This window comes from Carcharhinus amblyrhynchos, chromosome 15, assembly GCF_965287045.1.
Source record: "Carcharhinus amblyrhynchos chromosome 15, sCarAmb.v2.hapA, whole genome shotgun sequence".
Taxonomy (NCBI): Eukaryota; Metazoa; Chordata; class Chondrichthyes; order Carcharhiniformes; family Carcharhinidae; genus Carcharhinus; species Carcharhinus amblyrhynchos.
This window is the reverse complement of record NC_137338.1, coordinates 68,440,977-68,464,170: the sequence shown is the minus strand read 5'-3', so window position 1 is coordinate 68,464,170 and position 23,194 is coordinate 68,440,977. Positions and strand designations below refer to the sequence as shown.

The following is a 23,194-nucleotide window of genomic DNA, read 5'->3' as shown; positions in this document are numbered from 1 at the left end:
CCTGACCTCCCACCTAATCCCATTACCAGCACTTGGTCCATAGCTTTGAATGATGTGCCAAGTGTTCATCCAGATACTTTTTAAAAGTTGTGAGGCAACTTGCCTCTACCAACCTCCGAGGCAGCGCATTCCACACTGTCACTGTCCTCTGGGTAAAAAGGTTTTTCCTTACATCCACCCTAAACCTCTTGCCCCTCACCTTGAGCTAGTGCCCCCTTGTGACTGATCCTCCAACTAAGGAAAAAACTATGTCCATGCCCCTCATAATTTTGTACACTTCGATCAGGTCATCCTTCAGTCTTCTCTAGCCAATGAAAATGACCCAAGACTATCCCACCTCTCTTCATACTTAAATGTTCTATCCCAGATAACATCCTAGTGAATCTCCTCTGCACCCTCTCCAGTGCAATCATATCCTTCCTATAATGTGCACAGTACTCTTGCTGTGGCCTCACCAAAGTTCTCTCCAACGCCAACATGACTCCCCTGCTTCTGTAATCTATGCCTCAATTGATAAAGACAAGTGTTCCATATGCCCTTTTTTACCACCCCACTAACATGCCCTTCTGCTTTCAGAGGTCGATGGATAAACGTGCCAAGGTCCCTTTGTTCCACAGAACTTTGTCATGTTGTGCTATTCATTGAGTACTTCCTTGTCAAATTATTCTTTCCACGTGTATCATTTCACACTTTTCAGGGTTAAATTCCATCTGCCACTTATCTGCCCATTTGATCAACCATCTATTTCTTCTTATAGGCAAGACACTCTGCCTCACTGTTAAGCACTCATAAGAACATAAGAGCATAAGAAATAGGAGCAGGAGTAGGCCATCTAACCCTTCGAGCCTGCCCCGCCATTCAATAAGATCATGGCTGATCTGAAGTGGATCAGTTCCACTTTCCCGCTTTCTCCCCATAACCCTTAATTCCCTTGTCTATCAAAAACCTATCTACCCGTGATTTAAATATATTTAGCGAAGTAGCCTCCAGCACTTCAACGGGCAGAGAATCCAGAGATTCACCACCCTTTGAGTGAAGAAGTTCCTCCTCAACTCTGATCTAAACTGCTCCCCCCTTATCTTGAGGCTGTGCCCTCTAGCCCTGCTATCCTTTCTAAGCGGGAAGAATCTCTCTACCTCTACCCTATCCATCCCCTTCATTATCTTGTACGTCTCTATAAGATCCCCCCTCAGCCTTCTAAACGCCAACGAGTACAGACCCAGTCTATTTAGTCTCTTTTCATAGTTCAACCCCCTCATCTCCAGTATTAGCCTAGTGAACCTCCTCTGCACTCCCTCCAAGGCCAATATATCCTTCCGCAAGTGCAGCGACCAAAACTGCACACAGTACTCCAGCTGCAGCCTCACCAGTACCCTGTACAGTTGCAGCAAGACCTCCCTGCTTTTATATTCTATCCCCTTCGCTATAAAGGCCAACATTCCATTCACCTTCTTGATCACCTGCTGCACCTGCAGACTGGGTTTTTGTGACTTGTGCACAAGGACCCCCAGGTCCCTCTGCACCATAGCATGCTGCAGCTTTTTGCCTTTTAAATAATAATCCCTCCTACTATTATTTCTGCCAAAGTGGATAACCTCACACTTGCTAACATTATACTCCATCTGCCAGGTCCTCGCCCACTCACTTAGCCTATCCAGATCCCTCTGCAGACTTTCCACACCCTCCACACAATTTGCTTTTTCACTCATCTTCGTGTCATCAGCAAATTTCGTCACCCTACACTCAGCCCCCTCCTCCAGATCATCTACATAAATGGTAAACAGTTGAGGCCCCAGCACTGATCCCTGCGGCACTCCAGTAGTCACCAACCACCAACCAGAATGGCACCCATTGATACAAACTCTCTGCTTCCTATTAGACAGCCAATCCTTTATCCACGCTAACACCTAACCCCCAACTCCATGCACCCTAACCTTCTGTAACAACCTTTTATGAGGGACCTTATCAAACGCTTTTAGAAATCTAAAAACACCACATCCACTGTCTACCGCACTAGTCATATCCTCATAGAAATCCAATAAATTCGTCAAACACAACTTGCCCTTAACGAATCCGTGCTGCGTCTGCTCGATCAAACCATTCTTTTCTAGGTGCCTTGCTATTTCTTCTTTGATGACGGATTCTAGCATTTTTCCAACTACAGGCGTTAAACTAACCGGCCTATAATTCCCTGCCTTTTGTCTGCTACCTTTTTTAAACAGCGGCGTAACATTAGCTGTTTTCCAATCTTCCGGCACTTCCCCGGAATCCAGCGAATTTTGGTAAATAATTACTAAGGCATCCACTATCACCTCTGCCATTTCTTTCAGAATCCTGGGATGCATTCCATCCGGTCCCAGGGACTTGTCCACCTTCAGTCCCATTAGTCTATCAAGTGACAGTAATCGCATTCAGGCCCTCAACTCCTACCATCCTTCTGTCTTTAAGATCCGGCAAACTATTTGTGTCCTCCTCCACTTGGCCGAGGGAGTCTAGAACTGGGGGTCATAGTTTGAGGTTAAGGGGTAAATCTTTTAGAACTGAGGTGAGGAGAAATTTCTTCATCCTGAGTGTGGAAAAGTGTGGAATTCATTATCATAGAATGTAGCTGAGGCCAAAACTTTGTCTGATTTCAGGAAGAAGTTAGATATAGCTCTTGGGGCTAAAGGGATCAAGTGATAGTGGGGAAGGGCGATCAGGATATTGAATTTGATGATCAGCCACGATCAAAATGAATGGCAGAGTTGCCTTCAGCAGGCTGAATGGCCTACTCTTGCTTCCAGTTCCTATGTTTCTATGGTATTAGTCTCTGCAAACTTATTAATCTTACCACCCTCACATCTATGTCATTTATATAAATGACGAATAATAGGGCACCCAGCACAAATCCCTGTGGAACATCAAGTAGCCTTCTGTCATCACCCTTTGTTTCCCACAACAGATCCAATTTTGAATCCACTTTATCAAAGTACTCTGTATTCCATGTGCATTTATCTTCTTTGGGTAATGCAGATGGGAAGCAAAGATTGGCATAAATGGATCATTTTCTGAATGGCAGCGATGAGTGGGGTTCTGCAGGACCCCAACTGTTCACATTATATATTAATGATTTGGAAGAGGGGTATTATCTCCAAATTTGCAGATGATACAAAGTTGGGTGGGAGGGTGAGCTGTGAGGAGGATGCAGAGATGCTTCAGAGTGATTTGGACGAGCTGAGTGTGTGGGCATATGCAAAGCAGATGCAGTATAATGTGGCTAAATGTGAGGTTATCCACTTTGGTAGCAATAATAGGAAGACAGATTATTACTTGTGTGGTGTAAATTGAGAGAGGTGGATATTCAGTGAGATCTGGTGTCCTCCTGCACCAGTTACTGAGAGTAAGCACGCAAGTACAGCAGGCAGTAAAGAAGATAAATGGTGTGTTAGCCTTCATAGCAAGAGGATTTGAGCATATGGATAGGGATGTTTTGCTGCAGTTGTATAGGGTGTTGGTGACACCTGCAGTATTGTGTACAGTTTTGGTGTCCTTATCTGAGGAAAGATGTCCTTGCTATAAAGGAAGTACAGCAAAGGTTTACCAGGCTGATTCCCAGCATGACAGGATTGTCATATGAGAAGAGACAAAGTCAGTTAGGATTATATTCACTGGAGTTTAGAAGAGTGAGAGGGTACCTCATAGAAGCTTATAAAATTCTAACAGGGTTAGACAAGGTGGATTAGGAAAGAATGTTCCCAATGGTGGGGGAGTCCAGAACTCGGGATCATAGTCTGAGGTGAGGAAAAATTTCTTCACTCAGAGGGTGGTGAATTCATTACCACAGAATGTAGTTGAGGCCAAAAACTTTGTCTGATTTCAAGAAGTAATTAGATATAGCTCTTGGGGCTAAAGGGATCAAGGGATATGGGGGGAAGAGGGGATCAGGATATTGAATTTGATGATTAGCCATGATGAAAATGAATGGCAGAGCAGGCTTCAGCAGGGTGAATGGCCTACTCCTGCTTCTTGTTCCTATATTTCTATATTAGTCTCCCATGTGGGACTTTGTCAAAAACTTTGCTGAAATCTATATAAACTACATCAACTGCACTACCCTCATCTACACACAGGTCACCTCCTCAAAAAATTCAATCAAATTGTGAGGCATGACCTCCCTCTGACAAAACCATGCTGACTATCCCTGATCAGCCTTGACTCTCTAAGTGGAGATGGATGCTCTCCTTCAGAATTTTCACCAATAATTTCCCTACCACTGATGCAAGACTCACTGATCTGTAGTTACCTGCCTTATCTCGACAACTCTTCTCAAATAGCGGACCCACATAAGCAGTTCTCCAGACCTCCAGCACCAGTCCCCTGGCCAAACAAGAATTAAAAATTTGGGTCAGAACCATTGCAATCTCCTCCCTTGCCTCCCACAGCAGCCTGGAACACAATTCATCTGGACCTGGAGATTTGTTCACTTTTAAGCCTGCCTACATCATGAATATCTTTTTGTTCCCTATGTCACCATGAAATTATCACAAACGCTCACTGAGGCTGAAATTTTCTGGCCATTCACTCCCTGCTGTTGCTGGTGAGGACAGAGAATGTGGTGCTCAGCTAAATCTCTGTTCATTGCAGTGGGACCGGAGAATCCAGCAAGCATGAATAGCTGGAAAATTCCCGCGCAAATGTCTCAATGTGACTTCACCACAAACATATGGTGGCTGAGTCGATGTGAAATGATCGCAAACTCACACTGACTGCCTCAGTGTGGAATTATCGCAGACACACACTCACTGTCAGTGTGAAATCTTCCACACACTGACTGTCTAGGTGTGAAATCCTCATAGACACATACTGACTGTCTCAGTCAGAAAACATCACAATCACACACTGTCTCAATGTGAAATCATCACACACACTGACTGTCTCAGTGTGAAATCCTCACAAATATAGACTATCTCAGTGTGAATCCTTCTCAACATTGACTGTCTCAATGTGAAATCCTCACAGACACTGACTGTCACATTGTGAAATCACCACAAACACCCACTGACTGCCTCAACAGGAAATCTTCACAGACACACTGAAATGCTCAGAATGAAACACACCGAATGTCTCATGAATTACTGGACTCTTTCTTACAGAGAGTATTAAAGCGCCTAGGCAGCACTCAATCACAGCAGCACTCTGTCAAATCATTAAAATGCCGCTCGAGTACATTCAGTAGAAGTGTTCAGCCAGATGTTTACAGAGGGAATTGTCGAAACCACATCTAAGGAGAAATTACTGAAAGATGATACTGATTCGCAGAGAGGGAAATCCCTGACCGTCACAGCTGAGAGAGCGAGCAGTAAGCTGACAGATTCTCTTTGTCAAACCGCAGTTGGCAATAACGGGTCTGTTACTCGAAAGATTCACTGAATTACCCTGAATGAAAGAGAAACAATTATTACTGAACCTTCATTTTATTAAATAATATCTTTTTTACCTGTCAAAATCTCCACATTGTTTATTTAAGGTTCGTGGGGCGGGAGGCAATTTCCATTGAGCTTCATATCTCAGAGATCGCGTGTTGGTTCAGCCTCATCTCTTACAGGAGATTGTAAACTCGAATTAATTCCCCAGCTATATCTACAATTTGTATTTTTGACTTGAATACATATGTTTTTCTGTCATGAATCTTGCCTCGAGAACATCTGCAATGCAGCTTTGAAGGTAAAGAAATATTGAGGTCAACATACACCGAGGAAGATACATTCCCCTGTCATCCAAGTCCCTCAGTGAGTTTTAGGGGCACGTTTCAGAGAATTGAGCCGGCAAAGAGGGCAAGAGGAGTTAACAGGCGCTTCTGGGCCGTATCCACCTGCTCTGGTGTGTATGATACCGAACTGAAAAGTCAAATATTGAAAAATCAACAACACTGTTGAGAAAAATCCACTCTGACAATTGGAGTCGTCCACTTGTTCTGACAGCCTAGACAGTGATCCATGTGTGGACTTTGCTTCTCACTAGAGCATTTCTGCACCATTTGAACATGTAAAACGGAAACCGAATTAAATTACGTCGTGCTGCCCACATTACTTGGTGTTGTCAGACTTCTTACTGCACATAACCATAGCCAGATCTAAGAAAGGACTTGTGCCCCCGAGATTGGATTCTCGGACTAGACTGGTCATTTAAATTAAAACTGTGAATATTGGAGCTGGCTTTGAAAATAAGATACGGGTCTAAAACTGGTTGTAAAGTCTCGCCTCTGTGCAGAACAGATTGAGCGAAATGAGAATGGGATTACATCTGTTGGTCGGCGAATTGTCCAGCTTCACTCTGATTCCGAAATTAAACTGGAATCCAGATTACTGCCTCTCTCACATGAGCACACGCTGCCTCACATACTCTCACACTATGTCTCTCACACGTAAACACACACTTACACACTCTCAAACACACATATAAACACACACAAATGTCTCAGTTTTTCTCTCTCACACAAAGTCTCTCAGACAAACACACACGCAAATACAGTTTCTCACTCTCTCTCACACACACACACACTCACAAACACGGTCTCTCACATATATATTTTCACAAACACGCACACTCACACTCTCACACACTAACCCGGGATATAACTGGCAGCCTTTAACGCCCCTGTATTTTTGAAGTTTAACAGTTTGATGACTTTAAAAACGAACTTTAATCTCTAGGGCAACAACAAAAAAAAGTCACAGCAAAAATATTTCCTTCCTCTCAAATCCATGCAGATTTTTAACAGATGCTAACTTATTGGATGGGCCGCCAGTCTCTGCGAGCGAGCAGCCTTAGGGGGAGGGGCTAAAGAGAGTCCAATCTTTTATGTTCTTACATTAAGGACGAGTGAAACAATCATTGAATAAAGCAATTGCGAAATGATTTCGCTCTTGTGTCTGAGACTCCTAGATTGTTCCCATCCCATTTGATCTGTCGGAATGTTATTACTTAGGCCCCAATTTCAGCAATATCATTCCGGCTGCAGCCTGGGTTTAACTTTCAGCCTCCCTGTTGTTATTTTTTGCCTGGCCCCGGACCTTAACAATCTTGCATCGTTTGCTGGGTGACGTTATTCCACTGTCACAAGTCCGACCCAACTTCCCAATCATTGGGAGGATGATTTAAATCTCGGGACGGACACTATTTAATAACCTCAGATAAACAGTGAAATGCTTGAGCACTTCCCTCCCCTTTCCGCCCAATGCAGTGACTACTTACTGGATGCAGATTCGTCCTGTGGCTAAAATTGCAAACCGAGGAAGGATATTACAGCCTTCGCCAATGAAAACACAAGGCAGGATAGAAAGAGATTCAAAGTGTGTGGGAGCGCTGCACTGCAAACAAACAGAAGTACCCACCATCTCTTCCCAGACAGGACTCCGGCTGCAGTAAGAATGATACAATTCCTCCATCGTGGCTCAAACACCCCCGGCGAGGCTTCTCTCAAGCGCGCTGTATGCTTGCAGTTCGTTTGCCGGCGATCCGGTCCCCACCGATCTCCACCCCCGGCCCCTTCCAATTCAGTCACTTTGCCTTATCTCCTCCCCCCGCCCCCCCTTATCTGCTGTGCGAAAGGGAATTAGTTTGCCTGTGTCGCCTCCACGTGATTCACTGTCACTCCTAATAAGGAGCTGGACTTTTCCAGCGTTGTCAGTGACGCTGCTCAATCTTGGAGCCGGGCTTTTTTCTGAGCCGAAATTACCCACGAAGCTACATTTGTATAGCGTCTTTAAACCCTCCCCCACCCCCAGCCCTTAGGAAAGACGAAAAGGTTAAAAAAAATTAGGGAATGTGACTAAAACCTTTGTTAAAGATATAGGTTTTAAGGGGGGAAAGTGAGCTTGGAGAGGCAGAGAGAATTCCGGAGGAAATTTGATATGATTTATTGTCACATGTATTAGTATGCAGTGAAAAGTATTGTTTCTTGAAGTACATAGGGAAGGAAAGGAGAGAGTGCCGAATGTGGTGTTACAATCATTGTTAGGCTGCAGAGAAAGATCAATTCAATGCGAGGTAGGTCCTTTCAAAAGTCTGATGACAGCAGGGAAGAAGCTGTTCTTGAGTCCATTGATACATGTCCTCAGACTTTGCTATCTTTTTCTGATGGAAGAAAGGGGAAGAGAGTATGTCCAGGGTGCATGGGGTTCTTAATTATGCTGGCTCCTTTTCTGAGGCAACCAGAAGGATAGACAGTGTCAATGGATGGGAGGCTGGTCTGAGTGATGCACTGAGTTGGTTTGCCTGATGGATTGGGCTACATTCATGACCTTTTGTAATTTCTTGTGTTTTTGGGCAGAGTAGGAGCCATACCAAGCTGCGATACAACAAGAAAGAATGCTTTCTATGGTGCATCTTTAAAAGTTGGTGAGAGTTGTAGCAGACATGCCAAATTTCCTTAGAGAAAGTGGAGGTGTTGGTGGGCTTTCTTAACTATACTGTTGGTATGGAGAGTCCAGGACAGGTTGTTGGTGATCTGGACATGGGCATCATCAAATCACTACATTGCAGGAGGCCATTCAGCTCATCTAGTCTGCACTGACTCGCCAACAGAGCATTTTACCCAGGCCCTATTCCCATAACCCCACATATTTACTCCACTAATCCCCCTAACCTACACATCTTGGGACTCTGAGGGACAATTTGGCAAGGCCAATATACCAAATGTGCACATCTTCGGATGTGGGCAGCAACGGAAGTAAGATCCAGCAATGGTGAAGCAAGGGTAATCCAGGCTTTCAAAAGATCAGAATTGAGACAGCACAGATATCCCTGAGGGCTGTGGGGCTGCAAGAGATTACAGAGACAGGGAGGAATTGAAGCTATGAAGGCATTGAAAACAAGGATGAGTATTTTGAAACCCAGAGAGAGAGATTTACTAGGACACTACCGGGACTTAATGGATTGACTTATAAGGAGAGGCTGGATAGACTGGGACTTTTCTCTCTGGAGTGTAGGAAACTGAGGGGTGATCTTACAGAGGTCTGTAAAAAAATGAGGGGCATAGATCAGCTAGATAGTCAATATCTTTTCCCAAAGGTAGGGGAGTCTAAAACTAGGGGGCATAGGTTTAAGGTGAGAGGGGAGAGATACAAAAGGGTCCAGAGGGCAATTTTTTCACACAGAGGGTGCTGGGTATCTGGAACAAGCTGCCAGAGGCAGTAGTAGAGGCGGGAACAATTTTATCTTCTAAAAAGCATTTAGATAGTTACATGGGTACGATGGGTATAGAGGACTTTGGGCCAAATGTGGGCAATTGGGATTAGCTTAGGGGTTTTTAAAAAAAGGCAGCATGGACAAGTTGGGCCGAAGGGCCTGTTTCCATGCTGTAAACCTCTATGACTCTATGAGTTGAACTGAAGATCAACCCTAAAAGTGTGCAAACTTCCCAATCATTCAAAAATTATCTTCTGCAGATTATTATTTTTATTTTTGAATTATGAAATGAACAGTGTATTATGCAGTAAGCCTTCATAAAACAAACTGGGGAATAAGACTCATCTCCTCACTAATCCCATCTCTCTTTGAATCTAGTTTTTTTATGAGTTTCAACTATTCTCCTGCTTTTCACATTTTGGGGTGGCATGGTAGCACAGTAGTTAGCAATACTGCCTCACAGCGTTAGGGACCCAGGTTCCATTCCTGGCTTGGGTCACTTTGTCTGTGTGGAGTTTGCACATTCTCCCCATGTCTGTGTGGGTTTCCTCCAGGTGCTCCAATTTCTTCCCACATTCTGAAAGATGTGCTAGTTAGGTGCATCGACCCGAACAGGCGCCGGACTGTGGCGACTAGGGGAATTTCTCAGTAACTTCATTGCAGTGTTAATGTGAGATTTAATTGTGACTAATAAATAAACTTTTTTTTAAAATCTTCTATACACCTCTGACAAATCTGTCTCCAAATTTTGTGCTTGACTCCTGTACCATATTGCAGCATCAGTCAAGTTGGATCCATCTTTCATATTCTTGCTCTCACGCTCACATTTGTCTTCAGCCTGCTACGATGTTCCAGTGAAGCCCAATGCAAACTGGAGGAACAGCACCTCAACTTCCCCTTAGGCACTTCACAGCCTTCTGGACTTAACATTGAGTTCAACAACTTTAGACTATGAATTCTGTCCTCCATTTAGATGTTTTCTCCCTTCCCTCCAAGGACCAATCTGTAATTTGTTCTCATGTGTTGTGTTCAGAGAGTATTGACCCTTGTCCTGCTCTTAACACATTCTGCCATCTGACCTTTGTGCCCTACTAACTCCTTCTTTACTCTTTTGTCATTACCGCTCTTTTTGTCTTGTGTCAATGACATCTTTGTCACTTTATCTGTCCTGGCCTCCAACCTATCCCTGACCTTCTATTTTGCTCCACCCTCCCCACCTTTGTCAACAATATAAAATCTATTACATTTCTACCTCTCAGGAAAAGTCACACAAATTTGAAATGTTAGCTCGTTTCTCTCCAGGTGAGTGCTGCCAAACCTGCTGAGTTTTTCCAGCACTTTCTCTTTATACTTCAGATTCTGTGTATGACTCTGTTTTCTGCACAACCACTGAGGCAGATTTACAACTTCACAAGTTTTCCCTTTTGGGTTGGGCATACTCCTGGATGTGTTATCATGTAACCTCCTTGCTTCTAACCACTTAGTTCAACATGTCTACACTTGCAATATGCTACCTTCATACACCAACAGGGAAACACATAAAAACATTATTAAATAATTGGATATGATTCAGGAAAAAACAAAATACTGCGAATGCTGGAATCTGAAACAAAAACAGGAATGCTGAGATTTTCCATGGCTGGGGCATTTCAGTTTTTTTTTTCTCTTTATCCAATAATTTTACAACTGATAAACAGAAATATATAAAGCATTTTATAAAATAGTTATGATTCTTCTCCAGGGTTGTCAACTCCTTCCTTTACACAGTTTGACCAGCTCAAATTTAATTGCTCTACAAAATATTTTCCATTTTCTCCACCTCACCCTCTGGGACCAGTTCCAGTTTATTTGATTTACACTGAATATCCACTGTTTAATTCTGTTGAACCATTGTCTAATCAGTGGTGATGATAAAGCTGTCCCCGAAACAGAACCATTGCACAGTGTCTACAAGGTAAATGTTGCCCTAAACTCCAGTGTATCTTTATTTGTAACTCATGTTCTCCAATTTATTCTTCAAGTCTATATTCCTTAAAATTCACTGAGTTGGGTTATTCCCCAGCCTCCAGCTTTAAATCTTATAGACTGTGTTCCAGTAAATGTTTTACCAAAAGTATACTTAATTCAGGCTATCCCAAACTGTGATCCATGGAACCTTAGGTTCGCTGGATACATCCAGGTGTTCTGCAGTAGGCCAGGCTGATGTACAACTTTTGAAACATTTCAAAAAATGCTAATCACAGGCTAGCTTTTCTTCTTCTGTGAGTCTATAGTCAGTCAATGCAGTGAGAATTTAGCCTCTGACTGGACAAGCTGGAAATAGTTGGAAAGCAAGTCTTCAAAGTTCTAGGTCAGGGTAAGGAAGAGAAAAAAGATGGCAGAGTGAGGTAGGCAGTGGTCATGGGGCAGGACAGGATAGCGCCATGGAGCATGACAGGGGTGACCATGGGGCATCATGGGAAATGGCAAAGAAGCAGGAGGGGAGGTGGCCATGGGGCATAATGGGAAATGTGCATGGTGCAAGAAGGGAAATGGTCACGGAGCATCATGAGAAATGGCCAAGGGGCAGGAGGGGAGGTGGCCATGGGCAGGAGAGGAGGCAGTCATAGCGTGGGAGGGGAGGTGGCCCTGGGGCACTGGGGGAAATGGCCAAGGGATGGGAGGGGAGGTGGCCAAGAGGTAGGAGGGGAAGGGGCCAAGGGACAGGAGGGGAAGTCTTCAAGGGAAACACCTGGAGGCTTCAGGGGAAATAGCCATGGGACGCGAGGGGAAATGGCCATGGGGGCAAACGGGGAAGAAATTATGCAGCAAGAGAAAGAGCAGGCGTTGGAGCAGGAGTGAGACAGAAAATGGGCCATGGAGTGAAAACAGAGATGAGAACGGGCCACAGAATGGGAGTGAGTGTAAGGCAAAGGGGAGAACGGAGCAAGGGTTGGAGGTGAGAGGGCAGGGACCACTGACATGTGAGAGAGAGGGCGGAGGATGTTTATGATTAAGTGTGTATGTAAGTGTAAGAATGTCAATGTGCATACTGACCAATGAAGGCAGGCTTGTGGTAGAGCATGGTAATAAATCCCTGGCAGACTAATCAACTGGTAAATCAAGGAAAGGGAGTCAATTTGACTGCTCCATTTCAAAGGTTAATTTGAGTGCAGGATGGAGCTCATTAAGACATGTGAGGAAATTATTACATGCAGCTTTGGATTTAAATATCGCAAACATATTAACCACATATTGAAAATATGTAAGGGGTAGGAGGTTAGGTGCCATTCCATCAACGATCAAAGGCACATTTCTCATGAAACCTAACAAATATGTTTGTGGACGTAAAGGAGATCACATGGCAACACCATCTATTGGAGCACATTCCAATTTGATTTTCAAGTTTGCTGATGACACTACTATAGTGGGTCGGAACTCAGACAACGACGAGATAGAGTACAGGAATGAGATAGAGAATCTGGTGAACTGGTGTGACGACAATAATCTTGCCCTCAATACCAACAAAACAAAGGAGATTGCATCGACTTCAGGGAGTATAGTGGAGAATATGCCCCAGTCTACATCAATGGGGATGAAGTAAAAGTGGTTGAGAGTTCAACTTTTTAGATGTTCAGGTCACCAACAATCTGTCCTGGTCCCCCTATGCCAACACTATAATTAAGAAAACCCACCAACACCTCTACTTTCTTAGAAGACTAAGGAAATTTGGCATGTCAGCTATGACTCTCACCAACTTTTACAGATGCACCATACAAAGCATTCTTTCTGGTTGTATCACAGCTTGGTATGGTGCCTGCTCCGCCCAAGACCGCAAGAAACTTTAAAAAAAATTGTGAATGTAGCCCAATGCATCACACAAACCAGCCTCCCATCCATTGATTCTGTCTACACTTACCGCTGCCTCGGAAAAGCAGCCAGCATAATTAAGGACCCCCATGCACTCCAAATGTACTCTCTTCCACCTTCTTCCATTGGGAAAAAGATAGAAAAGTCTGAGGACATGTACCAATTGACTCAAGAATAGCTTCTTCCCTGCTGCCAACAGACTTTTGAATGGGCCTACCTTGCATTAAGTTGATCTTTCTCTATACCCTAGCTATGACTGTAACACTACATTCTGCACTCTCTCGTTTCCTTCTCTATGAACAGTATGCTTTGTCTATATAATGTGCAAGAAACAATACTTTTCACTGTATGCCAATACATGTGACAATAACAAATCAAATCAAATCATACATGGTGTAGATAAAGCTTAAATCAACTGTGCAAGCTGGTGAATTCATAAGCTCATTTAATACTGATTCACGCAATGGTGGTGGGTCTCGATCACAATGATAGTTTGCTGCAGTGCAAATAGCTGTGGTTTCCTTCAGTGGAAGATTGGTGATAGGCTCGTAATGTCTGGATACAGCTTTTCTTTAGATATGCAAGTCCTGCATGTTCTTTGCAAATGTGAAGGAATCCTTCACTATGTATGTCGAAAACTTGCTCAAAGCTGGTTGTAACAATTCGCCTAACCATTTGGCTAACTCATAGTGTGCAAAACCAGTCATAGGTAAGATAGGGCATAAAGGGATATCACTTCTGTGTGCCTAGGGCTGCCCACACATGCGTGGATGCAGTGAGCCATGACAGCGAATCCTGTCAAATGCATCATATGACAACTCATCACTCAACACACATCTAGCAAGGGTTTCTGTAGCTTACTTTTGAGCAAGGATGTCCAGTCATATTGAGCAGCAGATCCAATGGGAACGAATTTGAACCTGTCATTTAAAATACTGTGTATTTTAGTGATATTGTCATGCTTGTTAAGGATAACTATTTGCATTCTTTTGTCAAGTTTACCTATATGTATGTTTGGGTTACTCTTAAGGTCTCGCAATACTGTTCATGTTGCATGTGAAAATCAGGCAGTTTGTTTGGAATCCCACAATATGCACACAATATTACGAGCGGAGGAGTTCGTACTCAGTAGCAAATACCTCTTCCTGTTTGATTTGGGGTGAAAGCGTACCAAATTGAAATCACGTGCAAAAAAAAACTCCTCACTTTCTGAGAGTACATGGTCAGAGAGATCTGTCATGTGTTTAATGGTATCATTAATTGCATTGCTAAACTGTTACTGCTTTATTTAGTTTGTGGTGCAGTCACCTATTTGAAGGAATATACCAGCATTAATGGATCAAATAAAAAAAGAAAGAAATTTGCACACCTCAGGCCAAGTGCAGTCAGTGTGGGGCATGACATAAATTAGTAACCGTATTGTCCAGATGAGTGCAAGACAAAAAGCTTTGATTAAATGTCTCTTTTTTTCAGCAGTGTGATAGTCAATGATCCACTGGAAATAATGATCATAACAAAATTGAATTTCACATTTTAAGTTTTAAATTTATATGGTAACAAAGAATAGTAGTCAGTTTAAGCATTGGGACTGTTTCAGAATAAGAAGTCTGACAACACCAGGTTTAAGTCCAACCGAATTATTTGATAGTAAACTTGCAAGCTTTCGGGATTTGCCCCTTCGTCAGGCTATGCATCGAGTCTGAGGGAATGGGGGAGATCCTGAATGAATAATTTGCATCGGTATTCACGAAGGAGAGGGGTTTGGTGTCGTGTAATGTCTTGGAGGGAGCTGTAGATCAGTGGAAGGAAATATCCATTACGAGGGAGGAAGTGCTAGGGTTTTTAGGTAGCATAAAAACGAATAAAGCTCCGGGGCCTGATGGTATTTATCCCAGGCTGCTTAGGGAGGTGAAAGATGAAATTGCTGTGCCTCTGATGCAAATCTTCGTCTCTTCCTTGGACACAGATGAGGTCCCAGAGGACTGGAGGGTAGCTAATGTGGTAGCGCTGTTTAAAAAGGGTAGTAGGGATAACCCTGGAAATTATAGACCAGTGAGTTTGACATCGGTGGTAGGAAAATTATTGGAAAAAATTCTTAGGGATAGGATGTATGAGCATTGCGATCTGATTAGGGATACGAAACATGGCTTTGTTCAGGGGAGGGCTTGCCTTACGAATCTGGTAGAATTTTTTGAGGAGGTGACAAAAATGGTTGACGATGGGCGAGGCGTTGATGTCATCTGTATGGATTTTAGTAAGGCGTTTGACAAAGTCCCTCACAGTAGGCTGGTAGAAAAGGTTAAGGCACATGGGATACAAGGATAGGTAGCTAGATGGATTGAAAACTGGCTGGGCAATAGGAGATAGAGAGTAGTAGTGGAAGGATCCTTTTCTGGCTGGAGGTCAGTCACCAGTGGTGTGCTGCAGGGCTCAGTACTGGGACCTCTCCTCTTTGTAGTATATATGAACGACTTGGAAGAGGGCGTACGTGGTGTGATCAGCAAGTTTGCAGATGACACCAAGATGGCAGGATTGGCAGATACTGAGGAAGACTTTCAGGTGACACAGCAGGATATAGATAGGTTGATATATTGGGCAGATAGATGGCAGATGGAATTTAATCCTGACAAATGCGAGGTAATGCATTTTGGAAAGAATAATGCAGGGAGGAGTTACATGATAAAAGGTAGACCGATTAAGAGTATAGAAATACAGAGGGACCTGGGAGTGCAGGTGCACAAGTCTCTGAAGGTGTCAACACAGGTAGAGAAGGTTGTGAAGAAAGCTTACAGAATGCTAGCCTTTATAGGAAGGGGTATAGAGTATAAGAGCTGTCGTCTAATGCTTCAGTTGTACAGAACGTTGGTTAGGCCGCACTTGGAGTACTGCGTCCAGTTCTGGTCACCTTACTACCGGAAGGACGTGGAGACCCTGGAGACGGTGCAGAGGAGGTTTACCAGGATGTTGCCTGGCATGGAAGGACTGAGTTATGAGGAAAGGTTGGAAAAACTGGGGCTCTTCTCCTTAGAAAGACGGAGATTAAAGGGGGATCTGATAGAGGTGTATAAAATAATGAAGGGAATAGATAGAGTCAACAGTGGTAGGCTTTTCCCTAGACTGGGGACAACTATTACGAGAGGTCACGATCTAAGGGTGAGGGGGGAGAAGTATAATTTGGATACTAGAGGAAGGTTTTTCACGCAGAGGGTCGTGGGGGTATGGAATGCGCTACCAAGTAAGGTGGTGGAGGCAGGCACGTTGGACTTGTTTAAGGTTTACTTAGATAGACACATGTGCAAAACAGGGATGGAGGGTTATAGTCGACGGTATTAAAAAGGGTCAGAGCCTCGGGACGACACTGGAAATGTAGTATTACATGTTAATGTTTTGTCTCTCTTAATCCACAGGTGTCGATCCACCTTGTTGTCAAATGAGGGGCATGCACACGGTGGGTCGTGCGTGGGCTGCTCTTGGAGGTTTCGAGAGTGGCCTAGTACTTCATGTCGTTCTGTGTGCTTAATCCTGGACCAGCAGGCGGGCACCACAACAGCTCAGTGACTATCACTGCTAGCTGTGCAAATGCATGGATTTGGGCCTGTGTCTGTGGGAGTTTGCGCATTCTCCCTGTGGTTGCGTGGGTTTCCTCCCACACCCCAAAGATGTGCTCTTAGGCTGATTGGTGTACCAAATTGACCCTACACCATTCTCCCCTGAATCTGGCTACATTAGAGGTACCTTTCACATACACACGGGGCAGAGTAGGTGTAGGAAAATGCTTTGTTGAAATGGCGGCGTGGGCTCGTTGGGCCGAAGGGCCTGTTTCCCGTGCTGGGTTGTTTTTTGTTCTTTTGTTCTTTGAATGGAAAGTTCTGGCCTCAGACAGAGCATATAACAGCACAGACAGTTTATAGATTACTCATTAGAATGCGAGTCTTTACACCTGACCTGCTATTCAAGTCTTAAAGTGGCCAACAAATGTGAGTGGAAGGAGCATTAAGCCCAGCTTAAAGAGTATTAGAACATAGAACATAGAACATTACAGCGCAGTACAGGCCCTTCGGCCCTTGATGTTGCGCCGACCAGTGGAACCAATCTAATGACCCTCGAACCTAAACTATTCCAATGTTATCCATATGCCTATTCACTGACCATTTGAACGCCCTTAAAGTTGGCGAGTCCACAACTGCTGCAGGCAGGGCATTCCACGACCTTACTACCCTCTGAGTAAAGGACCTACCTCTGACATCCGTCCTATAATTACCACCCCTTAATTCAAAGCTAAGTCTCCTTGTGTTAGCCATCACCATCCGAGGTAAAAGGCTCTCACTGTCCACCCTATCCAATCCTTTGATCATCTTGTATGCCTCAATCAGGTCACCTCGTAACCTTCTTCTCTCCAATGAAAATAACCTCAAGTCCCTCAGCCTTTCCTCATAAGACCTTCCCACCATACCTGGCAACATCCTGGTATACCTCCTCTGCACCCTTTCCAATGCCTCCACATCTTTCTTATAATGCGGCGACCAGAACTGTACGCAATACTCCAAGTGCGGCCGCACCAGAGTTTTGTACAGTTGTAACATGACCTCACGGCTCCGAAATTCAATCTCTCTACCAATAAAAGCTAACACACCGTACGCCTTCTTAACAACCTTATCAACCTGGGTGCCAATTTTCAGGGAGCTATGCACATGTACACCGAGATCTCTCTGCTCGTCAACACTACTAAGAGTCCTTCCATTAGCCGTATATTCTGTACTCCTGTTATTCTTACCAAAGTGAATCATTTCACACTTTTCTGTATTAAACTCCATCTGCCACCTCTCGGCCCAGGTCTGCAGCTTATCTATGTCCCTCTGCAAACTGTAACATCCATCCTCACTGTCTACAACTCCTCCAACTTTGCTGTCGTCAGCAAGTTTAGTCATCCATCCTTCTACACCCTCATCTAGGTCATTTATAAAAATGACAAACAGCAGTGGCCCCAAAACAGATCCTTGAGGTACACCACTTGTAACTGCACTCCAGGTTGAATATTTCCCATCAACTACCACCCTCTGTTTTCTATCAGCTAGCCAATTCCTGATCCAAACTGCTAAATCACCCTCAATCCCATGCATCTGCATTTTCTGCAATAGCCTACCATGGGGAACCTTATCAAACGCTTTGCTAAAATCCATATACACCACATCAACTGCCTTACCCTTATCCACCTCTTTGGTCACCTTTTCAAAAAACTTGATAAGGTTTGTGAGGCACGACCTACCCTTCACAAAACCGTATTGTCTCCAGACAGTACAGTAAGTGAGGATTAGCAAACTCAGGCAAGTCATGGGGGTCACAGATAGTGTGACATGAACCCAAGATCCCTGTTGAGACTGTCCTCATGTGTGCGGAACTTGGCTATCAGTCTCTGCTCAGTGACTCTGCGCTGTCGTGTGTCGTGAAGACCGCCTTGGAGAATGCTTACCCGAAGGTCAGAGGCCGAATGCCCGTGACCACTGAAGTATTTGCCAACAGGAAGGGAACAGTCTTGCCTGGTGATTCATTCATCCGTTATCGTAGCGTCTGCATGGTCTCCCCAATGTACCATGCTTCGGGACATCCTTTCATGCAGCCTATTAGGTAGACAACATTGGCCGAGTTGCAAGAGTATGTACCGTGTACCTGGTGGATGGTATTCTCACGTGTGATGATGTCATCCATGTCGATGATCCGGCGTGTCTTGCAGAGGTTGTTGTGGCAGGGTTGTGTGGTGTTGTGGTCACTGTTCTCCTGAAGGCTGGGTAGTTTGCTGCAGACAATGGTCTGTTTGACGTTGTGCGGTTGTCTGAAGGCAAGAAGTGGGGGTGTGGGGATGGCCCTGGTGAGATGTTCGTCTTCATCAATGATATGTTGAAGACTCCAGAGAAGATGTCATAGCTTCTCCGCTCCGGGGAAATACTGGACGACAAAGAGTACTTTGTCTGTCTTCACAGTAAAAGTTGTGTTTCAGAAACAGACGGTAATTTCAGGGCTAATAGGAATGAGGAAATTAAGGAAAATCATATTAGCAAGAAAAAGTACTGAAGAAACTCAAGAGAATTCAACAATTCCCTAGGGACCTGATAGTCTATGCCCAAGGGTTCTAAAAGAAATAGTTTCAGAGAAAGCGGATGCCTTGACTATAGTTTTACAAAATTCCCTAGATTCTGGAATGATCCCAGAAGATTGGAAGTGAACAAATGTAACACCGCTATTCAAGAAATGAGGGAGAGATTTAGTAGGGACCTGCAGGTGTGTTACCCTAATATCAATCATCAGAGAAAGTGCTGGAATCTGTTGTTTAGGCAGTCTTACCATGCACTAAGAGAAGCATTGTATGATTAGAACAAGTCAACATGACTCTACAAAACATAAGAACATAAGAAATAGGAGCAGGAGTAGGCCATCTAGCCCAGAGCCTGCCCCGCCATTCAATAAGATCATGGCTGATCTGTCGTGGCTCAGTTCCACTTTCCCGCCTTCTCCCCATAACCCTTAATCCCCTTGCCTATCAAAAACCTATCTACCCACGTCTTAAATATATTTAGCAAGGCAGCCTCCACCACTTCAACGGGCAGAGAATTCTAGAGATTCACCACCCTTTGAGTGAAGAAGTTCCTCCTCAACTCCGTTCTAAACTGCACCCCCCCCCTTATCTTGAGGCTGTGCCCTCTAGTCCTACTGTCCTTTCTGAGCGGGAAGAGCCTCTCCACCTCTATCCTATCCATCCCATTCATCATCTTATACGTCTCAATGCGATCTCCCCTCATTCTTCTAAACACTAACAAGTACAAGCCTAGTTTATTCAGCCTCTCCTCATAGTTCAACCCCCTCAACTCCGATATCAGCCTAGTAAACCTCCTCTGCACTCCCTCCAAGGCCAAAATATCCTTGCATAAGTGCGGCGACCAAAACTGCACACAGTCCTCCAGCTGTGGCCTCACCAGTGCCCTGTACAGCTGCAGCAAGACCGCCCTACTTTTATATTCAATCCCCCTCGCTATGAAGGCCAGCATCCCATTCGCCTTCCTGACCACCTGCTGCACCTGCAGGCTGGGTTTTTGCGACTCATGCACAAGGACCCCGAGGTCCTCTGCACCGTAGCATGCTGCAGTTTTTCGCCATGTAAGTAATAGTCCTTCCTACCATTATTCCTACCAAAGTGGACAACTTCACACTTGCCAACATTAAATTCCATTTGCCAGTTCCTGGCCCATTCGCCCAGCCTATCTAGATCCCTCTGCAGAATTTCCACACCCTCCGCACAATTTGCCGTTCCACCAATCTTGGTGTCATCAGCAAATTTCGACACCATACACTCGGTTCCCTCCTCCAGATCATCTATATAAATGGTAAATAGCTGAGGCCCCAGCACCGATCCCTGGGGCACTCCACTAGTCACCAACCGCCAATCCGAATGGCACCCATTGACCCCCACTTGCTGCCTCAAAAGGAAAATTATGTTTGACAAATTCATTTAGACTGATGATTAAAGGTTTTTGAGGATGTAACTAGTAGGTTAGACAAAGGGTTCATATAGTTCATATAGAGTATTTGAATTTCCAAAAGATATTTGTTAAAGTGTCACGCAAAAAATTAATGGGCAAAGTAAGGGCTAAGGAATTGGCTGGGATAGAGGTGGATGTGGTGGGGGAGGGATGTATTAGGATGGATGGATTGTTAATGAATAGGAAGCAGAGAATATGGATAAATAGGATGTTTACAAATGTCAGGCTGTATCTAGTGGAGTGTTGGAAGAGTAAGAGCTGGAGCCTCAGCTATTCACAATCAATATTAATGAGTTATACAAAGAGAAAGAAAGTAACATAACTAAATTTGCCGATGATATAAGGCTAAGAGGGAATACAAGTGGTGAGGAGGATACAAAGATGCAAGAAGCTACAGACAGTTAGATGAATGTACAAAAAAGTGGAAGATGGAGTACAATATGGGAAAGCGTAACATTATAAGAATTATTAGGAGATCCAAACTTATCTTGTCATCGGGTGGAGGCTGGGAACTACAAATCCTGACATGCTTCAGATGTTTCTTCACGTGTGTGAAGTGAAGGAGTGAGCTGCATATGGACAGTCTAGTGTTTTACAGACCTTCAGGCTGGGAACAAATGGGACAAAACCCTAATCATAAGATCCAGGAGTGGAGCAGCATACCAGAGAGGATTCCCTTGGCAGGAAATGGGCAAGTCCCAAAGAGGGACCCTAGAAAGGGAATCTGGGGAAAGGGGACAGGGAGAGATCCCAAAGAGTGGAAGACTATGTGTGAGAGAGACAGAGAGAGAGAGAGAGAAAACAGGGGCAGAGTCACCACATGGCGGAGACCCACCAGTAGGAATTACCAGGAATGGAGCAAAGAAAGTAAAAGTGCTGAATTCACAAGGCTCCAACTTGTGAGGGACACACTGCATGCCACTGGGTTAAAGATAACCTTTTGGAGCTGTGGTGATCTGCTTGTTGGGCTGAAGAGCTTGAATTATGTTTGTGTGTTGAAGAGCAGACTTGGGAATCCAGGGGAATAGAGTCTTGGGAGATGAGTTTGAAACCCCGCAAGGTGAGAAGTTATTGCAGCAGGCCAAGTGGGAGTGACTTTTGGAGCAAATTCTGAAGCTAGATCTTCAAAAGTGAAGAGTGAAGACTTGCAATCCCTCATATGGAAAACAGAGTTTAAACAGAATTAATTGAATTATAGAATACAGTACAGAAGGAGGTTACCTAGTCCATCTAGTCTGCACCAACTCTCCGACAGAGCTACTTACCTAGGCTCACCCCCCACCCTATCCCTGCAACCCCATGCATTTACTGTGGCCAATCCACCTAACCTGCACATCTTTGGGCTGTGATGAAACCAGAGTGCCTGGAGGAAACCCATGCAGAGTGTGAAAGTGCAAACTCCACGCAGTCACCCAAGGCTGGAATCAAACCGGGTCCCTGACACAGTGGGCATCAGCACTGTGTCACACTGTTGCCTTTCGATTGCGTGCCACCAAGATTGTGTAACTACAGCGGAAAATTATATCTGAGTGGGATTTGTCATGGTCTCATCTGCCATTTATTGCAGTGTGGTATGTTTGACAACAGTTTGCCTGTTAATTCACATGTATCTCATGTTAATACTCAATGTTACAGTATTGGATAATAGTGTACACTGTTTACTTTCCTCACTGTGTATAATAAAGTTTATTTTGTTTGTTCAAAAACCGTGGAACTGTAGTTGCTTGTACCAGTATAATAGAAAGTAAAACTTTCAATTTTGTCTGGTGCTTGGTTCACCTAGGAACCAAAATTACGATGACTTAACAAAGACCCTTGAAGAGCATTATTCTTCAAAGCCTTGATCATTGCTGAACAGTTCAAATTCCATCAAAGGAATCAAGTGGAAGACAAAAGCATTGCTCTTGGGAGATGCTTTTAAAACCTTATAAAGGCAGGCACCACACTGTGAGTTTGATGAGTCATTAGAAGATAGTGTTTGAGATCATTTCATTTGTGGTCTCCAAAATGAGGCTTTCCAAAGAGGATTGCTTACTGAACATGCTTTGACTTTAAATACAGCAGTAGAAATTAGTGTCAAATTGCAGGAATGAAGCTCCACAAGTTGGGAACTGCCCATAGAAAGCTAAAACAGCAACAAGCATGTCACAAATGTGCCAAAATGGGCCATTTAGCAAGTGAATGTTGGAGCAAGAATGCAAGAATTGTTGTAAAATGGGTCACATTGCAAAAGCCTGACGGGGTGGACCAGTTTCTCCTGAGAAGAATATTCAGAAGAAGAATCTGGGTACTTTCAAGAAGAAGAACAAGTTGTACTCTACAAAAATAATTGATATCATGGAAGCGTTATGACTGTAAAGAAGAGAATGTCCAGAAATGTGGTGAAGAGTTCATACTAAATGGCTCATTCACAGAGAGTGAATCACATCGATTCTGGGTGTTTCTGAAAGTAAGTGGACACTGTATTAGAGTGGGAGTTGATACTGGTGTATCTTTAATTCCTGAGGCTACATACCAATAAAAGCTGAAGCATCTTCCTTTAAAACCAGCTGATGTGATCTGAAGGACATATACAGAAGAGATTGTTCCATTAAAAGACTACATCATTGTCAACAAAGAGTTGCGTGGACAAACTGTGAAGTTGT

General features: G+C 44.0%; 1 protein-coding gene across 1 annotated transcript in view; it reads right to left on the bottom strand.

The window, feature by feature from the left end:
* The window catches only part of dgkh (diacylglycerol kinase, eta), a 522,666-nt gene extending 515,112 nt beyond the window's left edge, over nucleotides 1–7,554 (bottom strand). The window contains exon 1 of the mRNA XM_080204138.1: nucleotides 7,374–7,554. Within this exon, the coding sequence (XP_080060264.1) occupies nucleotides 7,374–7,427 (54 nt within the window). The 5' untranslated portion in view covers nucleotides 7,428–7,554. The remainder of the gene's footprint in view (nucleotides 1–7,373) is intronic.
* Between the last annotated feature and the right edge of the window lie 15,640 nt (nucleotides 7,555–23,194).